This window comes from Amborella trichopoda, chromosome 5 (genome assembly GCF_054954075.1).
Source record: "Amborella trichopoda isolate Santa Cruz 75 chromosome 5, AtrichopodaSantaCruz75HAP2 v2.0, whole genome shotgun sequence".
NCBI classification, from domain to species: Eukaryota; Viridiplantae; Streptophyta; class Magnoliopsida; order Amborellales; family Amborellaceae; genus Amborella; species Amborella trichopoda.
In genome coordinates this window covers 16784503-16811201 of record NC_142340.1, presented here as the reverse complement: position 1 = coordinate 16811201, position 26699 = coordinate 16784503, and the positions used below count along the sequence as shown (strand labels likewise).

The 26699-nt window shown below is 36.8% G+C and overlaps 1 protein-coding gene across 4 annotated transcripts; it reads left to right on the top strand.

The window, feature by feature from the left end:
• The first annotated feature begins 725 nt into the window (after positions 1-725).
• Positions 726-25162, top strand: LOC18448168 (WAS/WASL-interacting family protein). 4 transcript variants are annotated; one of them, XM_006858246.4, is made up of 3 exons: positions 726-993; positions 1098-1256; positions 24564-25162. In XM_006858246.4, exons 1-3 carry the CDS (start codon positions 951-953, stop codon positions 24866-24868), a joined length of 507 nt encoding a protein of 168 aa, XP_006858308.1. In that variant the 5' UTR covers positions 726-950; the 3' UTR covers positions 24869-25162. The 4 variants fall into 4 exon arrangements, with proteins under 4 accessions (XP_006858308.1, XP_088723706.1, XP_011628515.1 ...); XM_088867580.1 differs by lacking the exon at positions 24564-25162 and adding an exon at positions 23960-24223; XM_011630213.3 differs by having other exon boundaries at positions 810-1024.
• Positions 25163-26699: the final 1537 nt, after the last annotated feature.

Sequence of the window (26699 nt, the reverse complement as noted above, 5' to 3'; positions counted from 1 at the left end):
GTGAAGAACTCAAAAATTTAGAAATTCCACATCCCATAGACTTTTGATTTTCAGGCCCTTAGGTTCAACGACTCTTCCCGTTTTCAGAAAACCCAAAACTTCCTAACTCAAAGTATTCCACATGTTCTAGTTGAGAAATGTGCTATAACTCTAAGAAATATATACAAGAAGACAATTTATCTTAGGATGTGGTTTGTATAATGTTGCAATCTTAAACAATCAAAGTAAGACACACCTCCAAATTTTATCATGAGATGTACTTTGGTATAAATTTTTTTTAGGATGGCTTGAGAGTCTCTAACTATAAAGTTTAAAACACCCAAAAATAGTTCAAATCAAGTAAATCTATAAAGACATGAAAATCTTGAAAATCGATGTTCTATATAATGTGTTGCAAGATGTACTAGTTTTAAGACTCAAAATATTTCTTTTTACTATATTCATACATCTTGATATAGAGATGATGAATTAGAGGCTTTTTCAACATCAAAACAACCTTTCATGATGGGTTTTGAGGTCCAACTTAATTATGTATTTTTAAGTTGCAACCTCTTTTAAATCTTTTCTTTTATCTTTTGTACAAGGAGGTCACAGTCATTTCTGACCGATCAATTCGAAATCGAAACATCTGAATGTGTATGATCGAACAGGCTCAAAGTTCATCGAGAATTTATTCGAATAGAGTGACATAGTTAAAGTTGTCAAATTTAAGAATGGACTTGATGTTTAGGATTAGTTGAGTTGTGACCACTTTCGTAAAGATAGATGGTCTTACCGTATACAATCCCATACCCCTCTTATTGGCGGATGGCAACTTCGCAATACTCAATCTCTTAAAATCTAATACTCATTGATTTGAGAAAATACTGAGAAATATTCCTCCTGCAAGGTCTTTGTTCCCGGCAAGCAAAACACTGGAAATGTGAAGAGCGAATCCCCCAATAATACCCATGACTGATCCTCCAACGCTCTACGACCACAAGCCAAAGAAAAGTACTTCTCTCTCTTTCTCTTGCTTGGGGAGGTCTGTCTCTTTCTCTTTCTCTCATGTTCTTGCTTGATGCAGTCAAATTTGATTTTGGTTCCATTATGTGCAGGTCAACTGAAGCCACCCATGCCTGAAGAAACCATTCGTCCCCCTCCTCCTCCTCCTCCTCCTCCTCCTCCTCGTGTAATGGATCCTTCAAAGCAATCCTTTGCTCGCCGTTACAAGTTTGTCTGGCCTGTCCTCCTCACCGTTAATCTGGCTCTTGGAGGTCAGTTCTCATTTCTCTCATCTTTTTTCAGTGATCATGCCCTCTCTTGATATGTATTCAGGTGAGTATTTTCGTAAGTTTTGCTTGCTATTCTAACCCTAGTGTGTGCGTTCGTGCTTGCTTGCATGTGTGTTGTATTGGGACTTCGATCAATGTTGAAGTTTTGGAGATCATTGAAGACTTGTTTCTGCGGTGGTGTTTACAATAATCATTGTTTTTTTTCATAATTCACTGGCAATTGTGGTTTTTGACTATACTAATTTCTCAATTTGATTAAGTACAATAAATGGAATGCCTCTATTCATGGGCCTTTGCCTGTATTTGTTTTGGTGCATGGGCGTTTGTAACAATCATTGTTGTTACAGATAACTGAACCTGCATAATTCATTCAATAGTGGTTTCTCACTATACTTATTCCTTGACATGACAGAAGTATAATGTTATGGAATGCCTCTTTTTTGTTGAGATCTATTAAGAGTAGGCATTGTCTTCAGTTTTTTATTTTTATGCACTTCTTGCTAAAGAGCTTTGGCTTAATTCCTGTGTGCATAGGCCTTTTTTTCTTTGTTGTCTAAATGTGTAGACAATTTATGGAGAATGATTTAAGTTTTTTTCGCTTTGTTTTGAAATTGGTTGGATGTTTTGAAATAGGGCCTGCATATTGATGTTGCACTGTACTTTATTGTGGTCATGTCACGATTCCATGAGATCAATGAAGTGCTGAGGTAGATGGGGCAGAGGTTCTTTTACATAATATCAAGTGCCCTACCAATTACTCAAAGTGTTATTTTGATTATCACCATGTTTGTGAATACTACGGTGGTCAATTTCTTAGAATTCTTCTCTTGCATGTCTGCATAACGTACTTTCATTCTTCTCATATAGTCTGAGGGCTTAAAAATTATGTGCCATGACCGATATCTATGGAGCATTTACAATTGGGCTCAAATTTTTATTTGCATTATGTAAAATCAGAAATTAAGAACAATTGAACAAATAAACAGTGAAGATCCCCATAAAATTCTACGGGAACTTCTGCATGAGAAGAAAAAATTGTACTTGTTCTTCTTAGCTAAAGGCTTTACATCACATTAATTGCACTTGTTCTTCCTTTCTAATGGTTTTACATAACATTCCTTACATGATCTACATACTTTTCATAAATCCATTCATTGGAGGTATGCACATCTTATAACATTTGAAATATACATGAAATGCAATCAAGAGCAATAATGAACCATGTACAATAGCCCGACAACAAATGGAGTGGGATGGAGTTTTCCTTTATCAGCTCTTGGTCAACCAGTTCCTATCTAGCTAGATAGTCAAATATATGCATTGCCTCCATATGAACATGAATCGTCCAACTTATTCTTTTATCTCAGTGACCTCATATTATGTATTCATGAACTAATGGTGCATAAAATGGATAAATCTTAGTGAGTCGCCTCCTAAATAGAGGAAACTGGAACAATGCTTGGAGAAGATCCAAGACCTTACCAAGGGAGATGTTGCTTTTCTGATCATAAAGATGCATGCATGAAAGTCTCCTAAACCCAAAAATAAAGGGCTTTAAGTGTCTTGAAAAGGCTTCCTACCCTTAGCAAGTTTGTGTTTTAAAACAACTGTCACTAAAATTAACTTTTATGGTTCTTTCATGTGGTTTACTCTACTTCATCCAACATACTGAAAACAAAGCTCATTAGATGTCATTGTACCCTTTTGTTTTTTCCCTTGACATTTGTTGTATGTGGTTCACTCTGTCTCATCTTACATATTGGAAGCAAAGGGTCATTAGATGTCTTTGTTCTCCATCTTTTTTTTTTTGGGACAGTTCTTGGAGGTGATTTTCTCTGCATCGTCTTACATATTGGAAGCAATGGCTCAACTTTTTCGAGAAAGAAAGCAAAGGCTTGATGTTTTTATTCTCCAGGTTTAATTTTTTACTTGGGCCATTCTTCTCCACTTTTTTTTTTTAAAATAAACCAAGTCCTCCCTATTGCCCGAGGAGTCTTTCTTGATGAGTGCATACAAGATGGGTTATCTGCATGAGTCTCTTGCTAACCAAACTTGTGTTGATGCCCTTGAAATTCAACGTTTTGTTGCAAGAACCTTGCTTTTGGATGGTATTATTGAGCTCTTTTGGAGATTATTCATGGAAAATCGTATATTTACCCATTCTTTTTGGCGTTCCTTGGAGTGCCCTGCTCTCACCATCTCCTAGAAGATAGCTAGAGGGCGCATCTTCTAAAGCATATACTCTTCTAAAAGGGAACTTGTGCACAATAAGTCATAGGGGAGGCAATGTTTTTGCCTATTTTCTCAAGACGCTAACAAATACTGAAAGAAAGTTTGGATTGCTCATGGGAGCATACTGTAAATCATCGTTACCCAAATCTCTCATCGAAGGTTGCGATTCCGATTCGGAACCTTGATTCGGTGATTCCGACTAGGAGTCTTCGCGAAATCCGTTTTCGTGAAGTCTAGAATCTCAATTCCTTATTTTGGGAATCTTGACTCGAACACTCATAGAATCTTATTTATAATATTTACTAATTCTCGATTCCGTAATGAATCTTGATTCTACACTTGTTGAAATTAGTTTCCACATTTACCGGAATTCTACTACTTCCCCCCTACCCATCCCCTCCCTCCCCCCCTTTCCCCTTTGTTTTTCTTTTTGTTTTTTCTGAGAAGTGATGTTTAGAAGGTTTCAAGGCATCAAACTACTCATGCTCGACACACAAGCTGAAGTTACAAGGTGTAATCGTCTCTTTTGGCATGAAATAATCAATAGAAATCACAGTGGTGGTCTATCTTTTCTAGTTAATTCGTTAAGTATGCATGGTGAATGTCATGTTGGGGTTGCGTTGCATCTTGTCTGGCTCCTATTGGGAGCTACAGAATTTAACTTGTTTGGTGGCATGATATATAATAGATAACATTACCGTCTGTGCAAGGTAGGATTCCACTTCATTAATCTTCTTTTAGGGATGTGCTGGTGGAGGTATCCATGATTAATTTTGTAGCACAATTATAGTAACCAAAATTACATTCAATCTTATAAAAAAGTTGAAGTTGAAATGGATCAAAGCATGTGAAAACAAGTTCCTGTTTCTCCTTTAGCAAGAAAGAAATCTCTTGGAGCCTGGTTTGAGGTGTCATTATAAACTCTCAATGAGTCATTGTGGTTTATGCTTCAATGCGTTTGATCCATGTTATGTTTTGCTGAGACACTCCCTTAACAAATTGTAGTGGCAAGCATTTGATGCCTTATTGATATTCTGCTTCATCCCTTCTCATTCTCTTTATTGTTCATCTTGCATTGAAATCTTTCTTACATCTTAGCAATTCCTTAGTGATTATCAGTGTTTTACTACCCTGCTAAGCTGTCGAACTTTGCCTTCGCTTAGCTGAGTTAATTGGGTAAGTCCAAGTTGACTCACTGGAGTACGTTCCAAGTTTGAAAATAGCCTCAAAAAAGCCTAACAGATTGGGAAACTTCGGAAAAATAGCAAAAATAAGAGAAAGGGGAAATAATTAAGAAAAAAGATACAAAACAAAATACATATATAAATGTGAAATATGGTACCAATTTGACGATATTGGATTGTAGTCACTGAGGGAAACATAGAAACCATTTTGAGCAGAACTCCTAGTTTCGAGATCTTCGTGCTCAATGCTAATTAATTCTCCAATTCTTCTCAAAACTTCCTCAGATGGTTGAAACCCCAAACTAGTTTTGGGTTTCGACTTTGTCTCTAGCAGACCTTAGCTCTTAAAATTGTTAGATGAATAATGAGTTTGAAAATTAGAACTTCAAATTTCAGAAAATTTGTGCCTTTTTGTGTGTAATCAGCCTATGATTGGATGAAGAACCCAAAAATAGGCTTCGGGATCAAATTTCATTGATGATTCACCACCCATTGTTAAGAAATCGCAAGTTTTCAAATCGTGCAAAATCTAGGTTGGAATTTTCAATTATTATTGGGGCTTGTGGCCTTTAAATGCCTGTACACTTGGTTCTTTGATGAATTCTCTATCTTATGTTCCCCATGTATGTGTCTTCATGCTTTTATGTTTTATGGATTACTCTTAAATGGGAGTGTTTCTCTACTTGGGTACGTAGAGGAGGGGATGATTTGGGAGCTGGGCTCATTTGGGACAAAGTGGCCTCCATCACTCTTGCCCCTATATGTGTGCCTTTATATTTATAGATTACTCTCAGTTTAAGTGGGAGTGTTTCTCTACTTGGGTTCCTGGAGCAGGGCATGAGTAGGGAGCTGGGCTCTATTTGGAACATGGTAGTCTCCTTCACTCTTGTCTTTGCAATGCAACTAGGCCTAGGCTAGATGTGTGGACCTGCAAGCTAGGCTATCCATTGTTACGCATTGCTGAAGACGGTCCATGGTTACCATGTTGCGGTTGGCATAACCAAGGTGGAAGGCAATGTTTGTGGCCCGAAAAGGAGCGAGGCTCATGTGGTGAAGGATGTATGGGCTTGTGAATACAAGTGCTTGAAATCCTCGGCTATGAAATGCTTCATCTTATGCTGCTAGTTACTTTGGATATGGATATTTGATTTTGTTGGATTGATGTGACCATTAACATGCATGTGCCTGAGAGACTCCCTTGTAATGCAAATTTCTACCCCAAAAAAAAAATCAAAAGATATATAAAAATAGAAATTTGATGAATATATTTGAAATTAAAAGGAAGTCGACAAGCCTTGTTTCAATGGTTCTCCAGAATTTACAAGAATTCAAGGAAACAATATTTCGAAATAATGACTCAAATCTCTTCGGAAACCCTATTTGCTACCCCTCATCATCGTCAAAGCCTTTTCCCAACTAATTGGGGTCGGCTATACGAATCTTTGCCCGTCATTCTACTCTATTGGGGGCTATACTTGCAAGCCTACTTACAACTCCTATTTTTTATAAAAGACCTTACTTGGAACCCAAGAAGTCCTCGTTCTAATTGAAATGGAAGTCCTAATTAAAACAAAATTCGTATTCTTGTTTCTCTTTTGGATGACTCCACAGACCATCCAAACTGGTGTTTTGGAGTGAAAGAAACACATGTATTTTCCGAGCACTTAGACAGCTCACACACTTCCTTCTCGAGCGCATCCAAACTGTGACAATCTTCTGGTCTAAGAGTTTGTGGCAGTGTGGCAACTTGGGCTCCTCTATTTTCCTCTCTAATTGGGAACATATCCTGTATCTCACCATTAGAAATCTGGCCTCTCGGTCCCCCAACCATGAGGAACTCTAAAGCTCAATGTTGACTGCTGCTCCCTTGGAAACCCTGGTCCCTCGGGATTTGGGGGAAGCCACACAAACCACAATACTGAGATCCTACCTTTTTAGGGTTCATTGGACGTGTGGATTCTACAAGGCAGAAAATGTAGCTATCTCAGCCTTTAGCACCATCAACAACATAGAACACCTTACAGTGGAGGCATGTCATCTCATGGGCCGCAAAAAGGGCTCAATTTCCTTGTGGATTGGCACACCTCTTTGACCACATTTCCATGCTTTGCAGGGTAGCTTAGGTCATGTTCAACCTTATCCCAAGGGTAGCAACTCCACCATTCATATGTTAGCCAAGGAGGGAGCAATGGCAGGCTCGACGTCTACATACTCACTGGTCTGAAGACACCTTTTAGCTTTTCTCTCTACTCTCTCAAAAGTCTTTACTTTCTCTTGTCTCCTCTCTTTTCTCCTTTTCTCTTGTCTCTCCACCCACTAATCTTTCCCCTTTTATTCTATCTTCTCCTCTCCTCTCTCTAAACATCTCACTTCCTACGCTTCTCTGCTCTTTCTAATGCATCTCTCTCTGTCTCCCTCTTCCTTCACCTCGCTGTCTCCCCCATCTCACCCTTTCCTTTGTTCCGCTTGGACGCTGCTGATACGGAATATCTTTTTTGTGTTTGAGTACACAGTTTTGTTGGTAGCGATATTGGAGATTCTGTACACAAACTTTATTCCATAGAACTACAATCAACCATTTCTCGGAAAGAAGGAAAAAAAAAAGGGGAAAATATCTCATTATCCTCTATTTTTAACTTCCATATCTCATGAGACCCAAGAATTGAAAATATTACTTGTAAGCAAAAGGTCTCTATCTTTTCTATCTTACAACCCCCTGGACCCCTTTGACCATAATTTTTTGACCCAAACAAACACTAAAATGACACCCTATTCAAACTCCATCTCTCTCTCTCTTCACTTCTCAGTGAGTTTACCAGCCAAGGGGTTTAGCTTGAGCTCGAACACGAGCACACTTTCTTATGTGTGAGAGAGAGATGGAGTTTTAGAGAGAGAGAGAGATAGAGTTTTAGAGAGAGATGAAGTTTTAGAGAGAGAGAGAGATAGAGTTTTAGAGAGAGATGAAGTTTTAGAGAGAGAAAGAGACGGATAGGGAGAGAGATGGAATTTAGAGAGAGAGAGAGGCGATGATGTGAGAGAGAGATGGAGTTTAGGTTTAGAGAGAGATGGAGTTTTGAGAGAGAGAGACGATGATGTGAGAGAGAGATGGAGTTTAGAGAGAGAGAGATAGAGTCATTTCATAAGTTGTTGAGGTCAATAATGCATGGTCAAAAGGGTTTAGAGGGTTGGAAGATAGAAAAGATGGAGTCTTTTTGCTTACAAGTAATATTTTCAATTCTTGGATCTGATGAGATATGGAAGTTAAAAATAGGGGATAATAGGATATTTTCCCAAAAAAAAAAGCAATGACATTTTTACCCCTGATAAATAAATAATTACATAAGTACTCTAAGTACTTTTCCAAACAGCTCCTAATTCAACCCACACATGGCACATCGAGGCTTGATGCTGGGATCTGTAGTTGATTGGTATTTGGGACAAGTCTAGTAGGAATGATCTTGATATGCATGTTGAAAAATTGACACAAACATATGAAATTCAGATATAATTCAATTATCTCTGAATTTGCATGTAAGAACTCTTTCCCACCTTCAACCTTTGCAACTTTAGGAATCCTAATATATTTTGAATAGCCATCATTCATGTCTTGCTCCGTGTAAAAGTCAAAATTACCCATAGCCTCCAAGCCTGCATCAAACTGTAGGTTTCCATCCGTGGTCTCCACAACAGATAGAGGCCCAAGGGTTTTCTGGTTCACCTTGCCGTCTAGGTTTCCTGGTTCATATCACCATCTATGGTTTCCTGATCTTTTTTAAACACTAATATCTCCTCACTCTATCCAAGAGAAAGGGTCCCAATTTCATCAACTCCTTCCAAAGGTTCTTTAAAATTTCACTCACTCACAAGATCTTTATTTTTTTTTTTTTTCCCTTTTTCGTTTTAAACTGAAAATTGGAATACATACCTCCAATCTAATTTTCTCATGCGGTTCTTCATCAAGAATATGATCGCCCATGAAATGAAGAAGGGGTGGTTCAATCTGAAAATCAGAAAATATGTCTCAATCCTCAAACACAGCGAATTTGTCAAATCGCTGAAGTTGATTGAAATCGCTGAACCTGACCCATCACACTACTTTTGAAATCAGATCCTCTATTGAACGACTGAGCATTGTTTAGAGAGGATCGGCTGCTCCCCTTGAAGCGCTAATTCCTCGATTCTCCTTATCAGATTCTCAAAATCTTTCTGTGTTGGTACAACTCCACCACCTTGGCCACAATCACATGTCTACCATTGCGCAAAATTGCAGCAGGTCTACAGGTGCTTTGAGAAGGACAACATGCTCGATGCCAAATATTGCAAATTTGTACTTTACAAAAACAACTTTTTTTTTAAAAAAAACTGGTGAATTGATTCAAAATTAAAAGAAAGCTGATGAGCGTAGCTTCAGTTGCTCTGCAGAATTCGCAACAAAACAATCTTTCTAGACAATGACTCAAATGTCTATGAGAACTCTACGTACAATCCTTATTTATAATAAAAGGACCTTAAGTAGAGCCCCAGACATCCTAATTCTAATTGAAATATAAGTCCTGATTAAAAAACAAAAGTTATAATGATATTTCTATTTGATAAATAGATAATTCCATAAGTACTTTGACTACTTTTCCAAACAGCTTCGAAAATCTAAAAAATAAAAAACTGTGCAATCAATAAAAAAAACTTCAAAACCCTAAAACACACCCAAAAAATATATCCTTGAATTTTAATAGGAAAAATTCAAAAAATTATACAAGGAGGAGCCTAGGAACTCCTTATTTAATCATGTAATTTGTATGAAGCATCTTTGTTTCAAAAGAAGAATATTTATGGAATAATTAATTTTGTTTTGAAACAAGGATTATTTTTTAATTTGTTAACTTGTTACCTTTGGAGATAGGAGAGAGGACCTTTTTAGGAGGGGACTTAAATGGTCATTGTAAGGAACGATTGTAGCGGATATGAAAGGGTACATGGGGGATATGAGATTGGTGAAAGAAATGAGATGGGGGAGGCTATTCTAGATTTTTCTATGGCCTATGAGCTAGCTATAGCAAACGCTTACTTTAAAAAACAAAATGAACATTTTAATAACTTATAAAAGTATATCAAAGGGTCTAGACCATATTAAATGTGTTAAGAGTGAGGATCAAAGGGTCTTGGTGAAAGATGAAAAGGTCAACGAAAGGTGGAGAGTTTATTTTTAAAAATTATTAAATGACCAACACAATGAGAACATAGCGGTAGAAGGAACCGTTGGCATAAATGAGGGTGGAGGTCATAGATACATTCATAAGATTAAGATATCAAACGTGAAAGAAGCTTTGAAAATGATGAAAATAAGAAAGTCTTTAAGACTAGATGGTATCCCGATAGAGGTTTGGAAGTGCATAGAAGAGATTGACATTGACTGATTGACCAAGCTGTTCAACAAGGTGTTGAGAACAAAGAAAATGCTAGACAAATGGAGGAAAAGTACTATGGTACCTATTTATAAGAGCAAATGAGACATAGAATGGTGCGAACTATCGAGGGATCAAACTTATGAACCACTCTATGAAGCTCTAGGAAAGAATTGTTGAACAATGACTAAGGCATAAAACGAGTGTATGAAAAAATGAAGTCGGTTTTGTGTCAGGGAAGTCAACAACCGAGGCTATTCTCCTACTTAGGTAACTGATTGAGAAGTTTAAGGTGAAGGGAAAAGACCTCCACACGGTCTATATTAATCTAGAAAAAGTTTATGATAGAGTACCTCGGGATTTGGTGGGTGATGAAAAAAAAAGGAGTCTCTAGACACTACATCGACTTGATGAGAGATATGTACGTTGGTGTGCTAACGAGTGTAGAAACAACTGGTGTAGAGACAAGTGGGTTTTCAGTGACAATAGGTCTACATCAAACGTCGGCATTGAGCCCATATCTCTTTGTTTTAGTTATGGATGATTTAACTAGACGCCTATAAGATGAGGTACCGTGGTACGTGTTATTTGCAGATGATATAGTTTTGATCGAAGAAACCCGAAATGATGTCAACACAAAGTTAGAATTTTAGAGGGATGCTCTAGAATCTAAAGGTTTTGAAATTAGCAGGACTAAGACAAAGTATATGGAATGCAAGTTTAGTAATAGGAGTTGAGACGAGAAAGTAGTTAAGCTTGGCAGTTAGAAAATACCAAAAAGAGCACACTTTCGATATCTTTGGTTGATCATCTAGGAAAATGGAGAGATTGAGGAAGATGTTGTACATAAAATTAGAGTTGGGTGGGCGAAGTTGAGATGTGCAACCAGTATTTTATGTGATCGCCGCATACCAATGAAGTTGAAAGGTAGGTTCTACAGGACAGGTATGAGACCAGCTTTGCTCTATGGGATAGAATGTTAAGCGGTCAAAAAATAATATACCCATAGAATAAGTGTAGTGGAGATGAAGATGTTGAGATGGATGAGTGGCAAGACAAAAAGGAATAGAATTTGAAACGAATACATTGGGGAAAATTTAGGTGTGGCACCAATAAGCGAGAAGTTGAGAAAGAGTAGACTTAGGTGGGCTGGCCATGTGTGACGCAGACCCAGTACAACACCTATTAGGAGGTGGGAGTTAGTTCAAGTGGAAGGCTAAAAAAGGGCAAGGGGTAGACCTAAAAGGACATGGTTGGAAGTAGCGAGAAAAGATATGGGAACTTATGGCCTCACTAAGTGAATGAACCTTAATAGAGCAGAATGACGGACCATGATTCGTGTAGCCAACCCCAATTAGTTGGAAAAAAGCTTTGGCGATGATGTTACTTTAGGAGGTAATTTTGGTAAGTTACAAAATCTATAGAAATTTAAAAACCTTAAAATAACCCAAAAAATATATCCTTGAATTTTAATAGGAAAACTTCAAAAATACAAGGCATTCTATCCTGCATCACCTTATACAAGGAGGAAACCTAGGACCTCCTTGCACAAGTAGTCTTATTTTGTTCACTAGACCCTAAATTGTCCTTGGAGAGTGCATTTGGAACTTATGATTACTTGAGGACTATGATGCTTCTATCTCTTGGTCAGCTTTGATAGGCCAATCATGAGACCCTTGCATGGGAGTACATGTGGGGCATGGGTTTGTTAGGTTTGATCAGGGTTTTAGATGAGCTCACATGGTAGTTATGGAGTGCTTGGTAGAAGGTTTAGTTCCAAGGTTTTAGATGAGCTCACATGTTAGTAATGGAGTGCTTGGTAGAAGGTTTAGTTCCATTGCTAGCACAATTTCCCAAGTTCTATGATTTTTCAAGGGTTATTCAAGGAGAATGAAAATCGTTTTTTATTCTCCCTATTTAATCATGTAGTTTATAGGATGCATCTTTGTTTCAAAAGAAGATTATTTATGGAATAATTAATTTTGTTTTGAAACGAGGATTATTTTTGAATTGGTTAACTTGTTACTTTAGGAGGTAATTTTGGTTAGCTACAAAATCCATAAAAAACTTCAAACCCTAGAAATAACCCAAAAAATATATCCTTGAATTTTAATAGGAAAACTCCAAAAATAGAAGGCATTCTGTCCTACATCACCCTGTACAAGGAGGAAACCTAGGAACTCCTTACACAAGTATTCTTATTTTGTTCATGAGGCCCTAAACTTGTCCTTTAGGAGTGCACTTGGAACTTATGACTACTTGAGGACTATGATGCTTCTGTCTTGGTCAGCTTCGATAGGCCAATCATGAGACCCTTGCATAGGAGTATATGTGGGGCATGGGTTTGTTAAGTTTGGTCAGGGTTTTAGATGAGCTTACAGGGTAGTTATGGAAGGCCTGGTAGAAGGTTTAGTTTCATTGCTAACACAATCTCCCAAGTTTTATGATTTTTCATGGGTTATTCAAGGAGAAAAAAAATGTTTTTATTTTCCTTATTTAATCATGTAATTTATAGGAGGCATCTTTGTTTCGAAAGAAGATTATTTGTGGAATAATTAATTTTGTTTTGAAACGACATTATTTTTGAATTGGTTAACTTGTTACTTTAGGAGGGCATTTTGGTTAGTTACAAAACCATGTGGAGGAGTGATGGGGCACTATTTTGCCCGTTGATGAATTTCCCACGGTTTTGTAACTCAGGGAGGGGGCACACACTAAATTTATAAGTTCATATGGGCCCCAATTGTTTTGGGGTGCTATGTGGCATACCACCATGAGAGAAAATGTGTGGAATGATATGAGTCCCCTTTGATCGTGTGTGAACCCCAAATTAAGCGTCTAAGTGAAACTACTTCTAAAATAGTTAAGGGTGATTAAATAATTTATTTTTTATTGTAAAATAATTTTAATTCCTAATTGAATTATATTGGCATTTATTAGGGTCCCAATTAAATTAGAACTTAATTATTTTTGGAATCTAAATATAATTTGGATTTCTATTCGAGGCTTCCCAACTGAATCCAAATAGAATTGGAAGATTATTGGAACTAGGAATCCTCCTAGGGATAAGAGTGCTTTATCCATCCTTGATTCATGATGGCTGGGCAAGGATGGATGGCTGATGCCATTGTTCTCCCAATTCTAATAGAAAACTAATTCACTTGTTTTCTACTCTCCTTATTCCTCTATATAAAGGGTCTCCAACATCATATTCCACCTTCCAAATAGAAAAAGTGGTTCACATGGCGGGGAAAGAGGGACATGCGGGCCTGTCAAGTGAGAAAAGAGAGGGTATTGCATGATACCCAGAGCTAGTCATTTCTGGTGTCTTCTTTTTCCTTTGAGAAATCTAAGAGAAAGGGAAACTCTGCAACCAGAAACCTCTAAGGCTCTAACCTCTTAAAGTTACCTAAACCACAGATAGAATAAGTGAATTAATCCTTGTCAAGGTGTGCCATTGATGCGGGAAAGTTCATAGGGTGTGCCAAGTCTTAGAAGGTGATTGTCTGCAAGTTTTCCTGAGGCAACTTATATTTTTCTTCTTCTTGACTCTAGTTTCTTTCTGTAAAATCTCAAAGGAGGCACATGTATGATCTGGGAGGTGCAAGATTTTAATGGAAGGTGCTCTTTCTGGTTTTGCAGGAACTACTGAAAATTTTTAAAGTAGTCCTTGTATCACTTTAATCAGGTCTCCCAAATTGTACATAGGCACTTTGACGGAGAAAGGAGTGAAAGAAGCAATCCATAGAAAGATGAGGCACTGGATCTCTCAAATCTGTCGAATTTGAGTAAATTTTGTTTTGGTTGCAAGTTTTATCTATGTAGTGGGTAAATCTGGCAAAAATGAGTATTTAGACCAAATTTGGATGCGAATTGCAATCTTTGGGCTTGAGAATCTACAAAATGAAGAATAGGGGGGACAATTTTCTGCTCTCCTTTTAAACTGGTTGCTACAGTACTCGGACGAGTAGTGTAGCAACTCGCCTGAGTACTGTAGAACTCATGGCTCATACTAGATTGATGAATCCTGGCCTTCCATATTTTCATCCAATGGCTATGGAGAAAGGCTTGATCCTAGCCCACCATCCACCATTATGCTATTAAGATGTGTGGTATGGATTTAAATACCTTTATCCTCCTTTAATTCATTGCAATTTCCCTTGTTATTAAAATACCTACGCTCTTTACATTTAATTAAACCAAAACCAAGATGGAGGGTATACCTTTATGATAATTTGACAAAATTCCAGCAAAAAGCAAATCTCATAAGTTCCCTCCATTTTATAAGAGCATGTGGGAATAATGAAATCATGCCACATAAGTTAGATGGTTAAGTGCACATTTACTATATTCCCTTGGGGTTAGGTTTGTAATTACAAGCCCAATACCCTTCCTAGAAATCTTCACACATGCGCACAAACCCGTTGCTTTAAGATTTAAACATATGCTAAAATCATTTTTACAATATCATAATATATCATAAAATTCCAAAATTCAATGCCCCTCACTTAAACTAACATTTTACAAAAGGACATGGGGTTCCCTAGGGGGTTGACATCACCCCCACGTCATCCTCCATGTGGGGTGATGTGGCACTCTCTAGGCCACCATGTGGACACCCATTGGCTATTTGGGTGTCTCGTGTGGGTCCCGGGGGACTGTTCTCATTTATCATTTCTCCTAAAAAATTATAGAAAATGCATTTTCTTGCTCAAAAAATCTGCAAAAATTTCGAAAAATCTACAAAATTCATTTAAATGATTTTCCATCAAAATAAATCTTTTTGACATTGTTTAAAAACAATTACAAGAGAAATTAGTATCCTTGGAGTTGAATTATGAATCAGAATACTCCTCTCGGTTAGACCCAGAATCCCTAGCTACATTCTCGGTATGACCCAACAGACTCATGACCCACAGTGTATAATCAGAAGCTCATAATCTTAGCCTATCAAAGTCACACCAATGAATGACCCTAAATTCTCAAATATAAGTGGATTTCAAGTGCACCACCCTATAGAGGACATGCACACACCTATTGTGAGGGTTCCTCTCTTGGCACATATGCATACCTCTTACCAGTGGATCCTTGGAAGAGTGGCTTCTCATGCATTGCTATTGTTTATGCACATGTTACGAGAAGGTTCTAAGAGTCAGAGATTTAGGCCAATGCCCTCTATTGGTCCTAACCTTCTTGTACATCGCTATTTTTTTGTTGAGCTTATATCACATAATCACATACACACATAAATCGTATCGCCATGGCTCATCACTCAGTCATGAGGCACAAACGTAATAACCAACCCAGACAAGAGGTAACCCTCTCGGTACCTCCCATGTGTATAAATCCTCTTCATGACTCAATCGGGGTTCCATGACTTTTGGTCCCAGTGTGCCTAGATCCTAGAGTCATGTCGCTCTTTTACTCCCACTGAAGTCGAGAGCTATTGAAAATGTTGGAATTTAATGCCTTGAAAAGGCATAATTCCAACAATATCAAATTTCTCTAGTTGCAACTGTTTCTCTAATAAAGTCTACCTCTATATGCATGGTTTGATGAGTCATACTAATGGCTCGCTTGTTATCTTAATATAAGAACATAGGTCCCTTCACTGGAAAACTAAGCTCTCATAATAGAATTTCTAAACACAACAACTGACATGCTGCATGACCATAGATCAATACTTTGCTTCAGCACTTGAACGGGCTACAACTGATTGGTTTTTACTCCAAGTCGCAAGGTTACCTTCAACAAGTGTACAATGACCTGATGTTGATCTCCACTCCTTAATACTACGACCAGCCCAATCTGTGTCCCTATAAGCTTCAACTTCCCAGTGTCCATGATTAGCAAATAGTAGTCCTCTGCTTGGTGATGATTTTAAATATCTTAGAATTCTGTAAGCAGCTTCGAGATGAGTTCTAGGAGTATGCATGAATTGATTAATGATACTCAACATATCCAATATCAGGACATGTGAGAGAGGTATATCAATCTATCCACTAACCTTTGGAATGTACCTACATCTTTATGTGCTTAATTGCTTCTGTCATCGAGTTTGTGGTTTTGTTCTATAGGCGTATCTGATGGCTTATACCTAAGCTGGCCCATACTTCCTTTGAGAAATAAAAATTCCTCTCTTAGTTGGCTTCTACTCCAAGGAAATATTTTAATGGATAGCAAACCATGACCGTGATTAGGATGAAAATTAGTTCTTCCACCTCGACCTCCGCTTTCTCTACCACTGTATCCTCTATCTCTTCCACCACGATTTTAATTCCAGCCTGTATTAATATTTGAATTACTGTTTGACAATAAAACATGATGAGAATCGGTAGGAGAAGATTTGTCCAATGCGGGTTTGAGATTGACTAATGCTTCATGATGCAACAATAATGGTCGCAATTCACTAAACGAGGGAAATACCAAAATGGAGTCTTCATCCTCACAGTGGAAACAAACACTCTATAATCACCCCCTAAACCTCTCAAAACGTAATGGACTTTTCCCATTTCACTTAGAGGATCTTGCACCATAGCTAGCTGATCATATAGGATTTTTTCTTGTTATAGAATTCCGGGGCTGACATATTATTTCTTTTACAATTATGAAGCTCACATCGAAGATGCATAATTAAGGCTTCTGCTTTTTGGAACATAACTCATGAAGAGTCTCCCATACTGCTGCACAGTTGGTAAATTAATTATTTGAGGAATAAGTTCCTGTAAAAGGGTGGAACAACTGCAACCGATGAGTTTTGTGTACTTAGATATCATAAACAGGGTGGGATTGAACAACTTACTTAGTTGTTCCATCTTCACAAATCTCTTCTTTTGTAAGAGACTGAACTAGAGACTTTGATGAACCATCAATGTGCCCCAATAACAGCTGGTCTCTTATATAAATTAGAACTAAATCTCTCCAATTAAACTAGTTTGAGACGTTGAGTTTAACAGGTATTTATTGAGGATTAGGAAGACCAATAAAGGTAGAAGAAGACGATAAGGCCATTGTCAGTAGAATAAGAAAGAGCAGAAAAGCAACATATTTCAAGGAAGAAGAAAGAAGGGAAATAAACCAACAGTTAAGTTTTGATGAGCACAATAGAGAAAAGCAGTTAGGGTTTTGTACTAGATTTCAAGAACTAACAGGAGAACATTGTCTAGGGAATTTTTTTTTTTTTGTTAAGAGAAGAAGTAGGTTATGAAGAATAGTATTATAGATTTCAAACAAGATCTAAGGTTTAATCAAGACTTTTGTAGCTTGAATATGAGGCTATGAAAGAAAGAACAGTAATGTGAATAGTAACATGAACAGTAGCAATGCCCAACATCCTTCACTGTTTTTATCCTCATGGGTTTGAGTTTGTGAGATTTTGGGTTTATGTTTTTTTTTGAGTCGCAGCTAGATCTCCCATGTTGTGCCAGAATGATATAATCCATTGCTGGTCTCCCTAGATGCTTCCTTTCCCCATGTTTGCTTAGTTTATTTAATATTTCTTGTGGGTCATTACTTTTCAAACAGTGAAATGGTTTTAAAGTCTACAAAAGGATACCTAGGACAAGTCTTACATAGTTGTGGCTTTACATTAGGGCCACCATCTTCCTTTGCAGTAGTTCATCCATTATAGTGCGAGTGTAGCAAAGCGTAGTTTTTCTTGTGAAGGGATGGATTTCTAATTAATGACTTCTTTGCATTAAGGAACAGTCTTCTGCATCTAATACAGACTTGTTGACAAGTGATATAGATTTTATTAACACCCAAGGAAAAAAATACAAGAAACGAAGGAATGAGGGACCCATCAAAATCTTGCTATTCAAATTGAGGGGTTTGGAAATCCTGCACTTCCAAGCTATCCAAACCTATTCCCTGGTTGCCGAACTATCCACTATGATATTAGCTTGCTTAGGAACATGACAAAGCTGTCTATTACCCAAATGTTTCTGCTTGATTCTCTAATACCAAACTTGCAGCTAATTTTCCCAAGTCATGCTAATATTCCTTGTAGTATCCATATAATGGTGCCCCCCTGAGATGTTCAGATACAGGTATCTATTATTCCACATAGAGGCCTGTAGACTATCTGTGATGCCTGTCTATATGCTATACGCAGACATAACCTTGATAATACAGTGTATAAATTATTGTATGTAGTATTCTGGGTGAAGATATTGCATATTTCTTCATGGCATTAATACCCTATCCATGCAGTATTTTTGATAGATCTTTTGAGATGTACTTTATGTATATTGTAAATTATTCATATTATGTTTTGGATATGTCATTTTATATATAGATATATATTATAAAATATCCATATTATATTTTGGATTTCATTTATATACTTTGTACTTCTCTTTAATTTTAGAGATTTCATAATCCATGCACAATTTTGTTATTGATAATGTCATAATGTTTGCAAATATCAGATGTCTTGCATATCTTGTTACGTTGATGTTCTATTCATATAATATCTTAAATGCATCATATCATATGGTTTATTATCTACATATTGTTAAGTTTAAGAGAAATCATATATACACATTCTATAAAATACTTCCATTTGTGTGTGTGTATATTTATATGGGGGAGTGATTTCATGCAATGGTTCTATAGTAAGATAATGAAACGATCTTTAAAAAGCATGTTACGGCTATTTATTTCACTTCAATTTTAAAATATACACTCTACCTGGAAAGGTAGATTCCTCTCTCCAGCAGGCAGAACCCACCCTTATTACATGGACCCTCTTGAGTGTTCCAATTTTCCAGATGTCCATCTTCCTAATGCCGATGTCTATTGTTCATCACTTGGAGGGCCTCATGCGTAACTTCCTTTGGTCGGGGGATCTTGCCTCCAATAAATTCCAGCTTATTTTGTGGAAATCAGTGTGTCAACTCAAATCTGTAGGGGGTCTGTGATCCGCAATCTTACAAACACAATCTAACCCTTCTAGGAAAGTGGTGGTGGAGACTTACATTCTCTTGGGACCATCTCTGGAATGTCGTGCTTTGCCAAAAGTACCAGCTCTCAGCCTCCCCCTAGTACCTCCCTTCTAGATCTCCCCAACTCACCTCGGGTGCTTGGAAATCTTCTTCTGCAATCTTCTTCAGAGCGGGATCGTCACCCTACTTACAAGGTTCCCTTAACTGCCCTATAGGGATTTTTTTCCTTTTAAAAAATTTTTAGATAATTTTCTTATCATTTGATTAACAATGTTAAAAAAGAAAATATTAATTTTGAATTTGTAAAGACCTAAATCTTAAAATTCATCAAATGAATAGTCTAGATTCACTGTTGGAGGGAACTCCTTTTGACCATATTTAGGATGCAAATTGAAATTTATTTTTCCTGATATGGATTATTAGGATGAAGAGAGTGTGTACAAAATTTGTGGTCAAATATATGCCATAAACATGACTTTTTACAAGTGTGGTTTCATTATATTATATAGACACGGTGACGTTAAATATATATGGAAAAAGCTCCTGTGAGCCCATAGGCTCATGGAACAGTGTAAGCCCAACGGCCCAAATTGAATCTGGACTGATCTAATGATTACAATTGTATTTTGTAATTGAATTTTAATTTTTTTCTACAAATCCAAATTACTTGAAATTTGGAGTGTCTTTTCTTCAAGAATAGTAGAATCCATAAAAATATCAAAAAAATAATTCGCATAAATTAAATTGATCAAAATAGCCCTGAAAATTTTCGGGGGGTATTTTGGTCGATTTATTTTATGTGAATAATGTTTTTAATATTTTTATTAGGTGTGCCTTGATGAGAAGGGTTTATGCTCCAAATTTCATGCTATTTGGATTTATATATAAAATATTAAAATTATATTACCGATATATAGTCTTGACCGTCAGATCGGCCCATATTCAATCTGTGCCATTGAGCTTATGCTATTCTATGAGCTAGGGGGCTCACCCTAGCATCTTCCTATATATATATATATATATATATATATATATATATATACTTAGAATTTAGTGCTCCAAAATTTTTGACATCAAATACCGTACAAATATAATAAAGTATATTAACAATGACTTACTTGAAAATTTTGAGAAGGGCATATTGGTAATTTTAACTTGCCTTTAAAGTCTAATCATCATTCAAAAAGTCAAAAGAATCTTTTTGAATTTGAAATTGAGTTTTGGATGGATTTTAAAGAGACCACAATGGCCTTTCCAAAGTATATGAAATATTTATGATAAAAAGTCAATTTTTTCTATGTAAGGGTATTTTATGGTAAATAATTTCATAGTTACTAAATTCTAGGTTCACCATTAGTGTGGTGTATTTTAGCATAACCCTTATATATTCGATTTCTAATATCTTCAATTTCTGTTTCCCTCAAAAACTATGTTCAGTATCTTTGTATCAAAAGATATCTTCAGTAACTACATATATAATGTACACAAAGTCATTTAATATACTGTATAAAATTTTTTATGAAGTATCCTGGATATGGATATGTCATATTTCTTTGTTAGATTAATGGGCTATTAATATAATATTTCTGATGTCCTTTTACATGTTCTAGACATATTTTAAAAGATAATTTAAGCTAGGGGAGTTTGTTGGACCCCTAATTCTCTGCACACATTTTCTTCTTATCCCAGTGATTCATCATCATCATCAAGCCTTATCCTCACTATTTGGGGTTGGCTTCATGAGTTTTGTTTTGCCATTCTGCCCTATCAAGGGATCCACCATCACTCAGACCATAAGTCACTATATCTTTTTTCACTACTTGTATCCATGTCTTTTAGGGCCAGTGTTGTTCTAGGTCAATGCTGTAGATGATCAGACCCCTAAGTATACATTCATGCTAGTGATTTGGAAAAAAAAAAAAAAGAAAGGAAAAAAAGAAACCGCTCTCAGGAGAATGATCCAAAATGAGTATGCTCTTGACAACAAATGCAGGCAGTCCATTTCATGGACACACTCGCATGTTATTTTTACCTTATTTTATGTTCAGAAGTTTCCAATTTCAATATGATTATCTTGTCTGGTAAAGATAATTTAAGCATAGAATTGTATCCATGGTCCTAATTTTCATGACATTCAGGGATCATCCTAAGCCATATAGATTCATGAAAAGCCTATCTTTACAATGTCAATCCCTCCTAGTAATGCTTTTACTTCCTCATTTGTGGCGTCTCTCTCCCTAGATGGACATAGATAGTATCTTAGGTTATAACTTCTCAAGAAACGCTCTTCGTGGCCCTGGTCCAGGACTGCTGAAGTTTTGAAAGCTCTATTCCTGCAGTGTAGGTTTCTGTCGCTTAGTAATAAAACTAAGATCTCTAATTATGGACTGGTGTCACAAATAGCGTAGATTCTGTTGTGCATATTTTCTAGAGTTTAAGATCATAGTAGTTTCTTTAGTTGATGGCTCCTAGGGAACATTAGATTGCACATGTTTTCAAGCACTTCTTTTGGGGCTCAGTTGTTTTGCGTCCACTTGTCTTCTTCTTAGAGGGCTTCTGATTATTAGATCTGCAGTTCTGCTGCTTAATTGAAGTTGACAACTGTAATCGTTGATGTCAAATCAAATTTTTGAAGTCATCCATTTATGTTTTCATGAACTATATGATTTCTTGCTCCTCAAATGTGTCTTAGGTTCCTTTGTGGATGATTTTTCTTAGGTAGTTCAGTGTTAAGAATTAAATCTGGGCTCTTGTGCTGCAGTTGTTTAGACTCTTAACCATTAAGAAGGTGCTCGATTCCCTTAATGTATCATTTTCTATATGCATTACTCATTACTTCCACTTCTTGCCTCCCTAAAAGGTCATCCTTAAGATCTTACTGTTGATTTTCCTTTTACCGTAAGGAATCCTGTGGTGGTGGCTTTCTGAACTGGTTTTATTGCAACCATGGCATTGTCTTTTACTCATCGTGTCTCTAATCCTTCTTCCTTCTTTGGATGATGCACCTTCCTACAACTTGAAATGAAATTTATAACTTTTATTGATCTTCCATCTAAAATTTCATAGTACTCTTTTCGGAGTTGAGTTTCTTGGCTTTCCTAGATTTATTGGAGACATGAGGGTGAAATTGTTTCATGGAGAAGCAGCAGTTTCCATGAATTGTAGCATTTCGTGCTTTTGTTATGCGGGAATGGAAGTGCTATTTGGAAACCGCTGCTTCCAGCGGCCTTAAAAGACAACATCATTGACATCGTTTTTTGGAGGCTGTCAATTCCATGGTAACCCATGGAAACGGCGGCTTCCAAACTTTGTGGAAGAGGGGGTTTGGTGGGTATTTTGGTCACAAACTCCCAAACAGTGAAGAAAATGGGTATGAGTGAGGTTTTGAAAGCTTTGGGTTTTTTTTGTAATAACCTGAAAAAAGGGATTTTTTAGATAATTTTCCTAATTTTTATATTGAAATTTCATAATGAATTGTTGCAATAACCTGCAAGAGGCAAAGACTCACCAAATTTTTTTATTTTATTGCTATTCATGGGGAATATGGTTGCATTAACTATAATTTGTGAGCTATCAGATATCATCCTTGTCGGGACTGAAGAAATCTAGGGGTCTCACCTTATCTCTCGGTCTATTCTATCTATCTCTGCCTTCTCTAATGGACCCCCTCGCTTTCTAACCAAATGTTAGCTGTCTTACGCCAAGTGTGTCATTTTTCTCTCTATTATCTTAGGTTTTCCTTATACAGCATTAACATAACTTAAGATATTTATCAATATTTTTTGTATTTTTTAAGATTTTTAATACCATTGCAAGATCAGACTTATACTGAGTCCTAATTTGACTTGATTTGGCAGCTCACCGAAATTAAGTTTTTACTAATTTGGAGGACCTGAGCTTGTCACTTTAAGTTTTTACTATAGTCATTCCTATGCTACTTCACCATAAATGACTGTTCTCACTGCCACACATTCAGTGTCTTTCCAGTTAATATTCCAGTAGGGGTTATTTGCCTAGAAATGAGCAATCTTGTCAGATAAATTCTCTGGTGCTGCCTATTGGATATCCTTGCCATCATTTTTGGTGTCACGTTAGTATCTTTACTACATTGGCAAGCTGACTTCTCATTATCTTTCAGAAGGATCTGACTTTTGATCTTCTGCATGTAGATTCGAGACTATTACCATCATCTGCATCTCTTATGTATGAATAATATCTATCAGATCCATACGATAGTTGCCGAGTATCTTATGTAGGATTCTAGAATCTACCCTGCTGATCATTTGTTGGAAGTTCCTTTTCATCGTATGTTGTATTTTGTTTTTCTTTCTGTGGGCTCCATTATGATCAGTATGTCTGGCCTATATTTCCTTTGGAGGCATTTCAAATTTCAAGAACCTGTGGGTGTGGCAGAGATGTCGGGTAACCATTATTATCTGCTTTTCCTCTGAACTAGAAGTTCATGGAGGCCCCTCCCTTGGTGCCAATTCTTCTTTCATCTTTTGGTAGGTGAGATTAGATTTGGACACTGATTTTTAATGTTGTTCCCTTATGCACTAAGCACTTCGCTGAGAGTTTGAAACATTGGATTGAAGTTTATATATATATATATATATATATATATATATATATATATATATATTTGATAATGTTGGATTGAAGTTTATATTATTACCCCAATTTAGTTTGCTGCTTGTCTCCAAGGCAGGAGACTAGGAATACTATTGGAGTATGATCCAATTGCTGTGTATACTGAAGTCTCCTGCATGTATTACATGGTGTTTATCTTATGCATTTGTTGAGGCGCTGGTGTTTCAGCTGAAGTAAAATTTATGCCTTTTCAATCAATTGTTAACTAGTATAAAATTGACGGGTTTGTAAAATTTAATGATGGCAGTCCTGCGTGCTCCCTTGCGTTGTAGGTAATCTTCCATGTAAAGGATTGCAAACAGCGTTTAATGTCTCGCACCTAACAGCAGTTCTTGCTGATGGTCTGTCTTTATTTTCTGAAGATACCATGTTCGAATAATAGCTGCAAATCACACAAGAGGAATAAATTGAATCAGTCAGTGAAGCAGGAAAACCATACTCCATACCTTGATGACAGCGGATATGAAAGGATGCCTTCATACCTTTTTTTGAATCGATAAAACTAATGTTCCAAGGAGGTGAAGTATGAATGCATGGTGAGTGAGAACCATCAAATAAGGTATAAATGTGTGGCTTTAAAACATTCGCAGATCCTTGAGAGGCATGAACAGTTGGTTTTTCTTTTGCACTTGTATGAGCAATTTCCAATTTATCCTGATGTGTTCACTTAATAAATGAACAAAGACAGGAGCTGAAAACCAAATGAAAAAGGAAACATGAATCCCTAATTTGTGACCGTGGACCCCTGTTCAGCATGATGGTCGTCTATTCCTGAGTCGATGGATTCATACACGATGCCTAATTACTTCACATACCAAAATCTTTATTTTTCAGACCATTTCTGTTGTGTACTGATTGGAAAACAATGTATTGTAGCTTACCTCTTTATGAGAACAAAGAAGAGAACTCCAGAAACTGATCGTGGTGAAGTTGTGGATGAGGTTACTGCACCAGTTGTAACTAAGCCTGTTGCAGTGCCTGAGAAGGTGCAAACACCCCTCCAAGCTCCACCAACAGTGCATGAGCCGATTCCTGAAGATCAGCAGCGTGAGCTTTTTAAGTGGATTTTGGAAGAGAAGAGAAAGTTGAAGTCCAAGGATCCACAAGAGAAGAAGCGTATTGATGAAGAGAAGGCCATCCTTAAGCAGTACATTCGAGCCAAGTCTATCCCGACCATTTAAAACGCTTGGGTTGTTGTACAATTCCGTATACCTTTTTCTTTCAAATTGTGCTTGGTGGTGTTTTCTAGGCATCTGATATTAATCCATCATTTTGTGGCGTATGCAACGTTCTTTAGACCAAAATGTGTTCATGTCACTGGAGGTTTGCTGTGGTTTTTGCATTGATTTTTTCTCTAAAGATGTGGAATGTGGAGAATAATCTTGCTTACGACAACGATCTCCATTTGCTAAAGCAAATAGTGTATGCATTCCATGCAAATGGTCATAAATTTGAACTTGAGAATTATCATTGCACACTGAATCCTCGAGAGCTTGAAGTCCTCCGGTAAAAAGGATAGAAAGTTAAAAAGGATACAATTGGTGGAACTTGATTTCTTTATTGTCTTTTAAGATACCCATTGGAGTTATATATTTTGTTGGCACTACAGCACTTCAAAAGGAAACTCCCCAGCGGTAAAAAGTTTTAGAAAGACAATTCGCTTGTGCATATATATATATAAATATATGTGTGTGTGTGTGTATTTTCTTGGGATTGATAAGCCTCGTACTTTAAAGATTGAAACAAAGTTTCAAATAAAGAGCTTATATAGGCCTGAAATGGTCAGATGCCCAAGCACGTATGTAGGTCAAAGATCTTGACATGGAGAAATAATTTGACGTGGTGAAATACTATACATTGTGCAAAATTTTGGAAAATATTGTACAGCCCATTCCTTCAGTACCTGTCTCTAGTTGACCTGCAGTTTGGTTCCAACTTATTGGAAGTGGCTGTAGCCATGAGAGAGCAGATACGTTTTAATAAGTGGTCACAAGTTTGGATGCACCAGATTCTCCCTTTGGTGGCCGAGTGTAGTGCCTGAATGCAGGACATTATCAACCAAGCAAAAGCATGTACTTTAATTAATGGGAAAGCTTTACATGTTACTCCATCCACATATAAAATATATATGACTCTCGCTCTCAGCCGTCAGATTTGAGTCGATAGTTGGGATGGCTTGAGTCACAATGCTTGGGATGGTTTGAGTCACAATGCACAAGTTGGTTTTCGAGCATTAGATGTTGATCTGATGGCTCAGAGTATTTCATTTTTAGTCTTTATTATATAATTCATTTTGTAGTGAAATTTGGGGCATGGATACATCTGACAGGGGTGTGCATGACAAAAAAAAAAGAATTTCCCTTCATGAAAATTTACTAGAATTCCCTTGAAAATTTTGGGGCATTTTGTTCATTTATTTTCACAAAGATTTATATTTTTGCTAGATGTGTCCAATAAGAGGACGGGATGCCCCAAATTTCACCAAAAAATGTTTTGCAGAAAAAAATTAAAAATCAAATAGCGTTTTAGCATGACATTGTGACAAAACAATTCTAGCCGTTCATTTGGATCGAACGGCTGAGAAGTAGGGTCGCATATCATTTATAATTAATTTTTCTGTGCATATGATTACTTTTGGGCCATCCAAACCTTTCTATGGTACCTAGTTGCCAAAGGTTCGGAGAGAAATGTACTTGAAATTATTTTTAAAGGCAACGAATTTGGGTTTTTAGGTTAAGTCTCTCAAAACTTAAGATCAAATTCTAGGAACAAGTTCTTCTATATCAAAAACATTAGATCCATGCTTCAAAAAGGCAAGGCATCAAAAGGCGTAAATTAACTCGTGATTTGGACACATGCCCCTAATTCCGGGTTTCTCAGGTATGTGCTCTTTTTTTTTTCGTTTATTTTTATTTATTTCTTCCTTTATCTTTCTGTTTTAGTTTTTTCTGGTTATTTCTTCATCCTTAGATTTAGCTAAATTTTAGAAAGTTTTTTATGTCTAATATAATG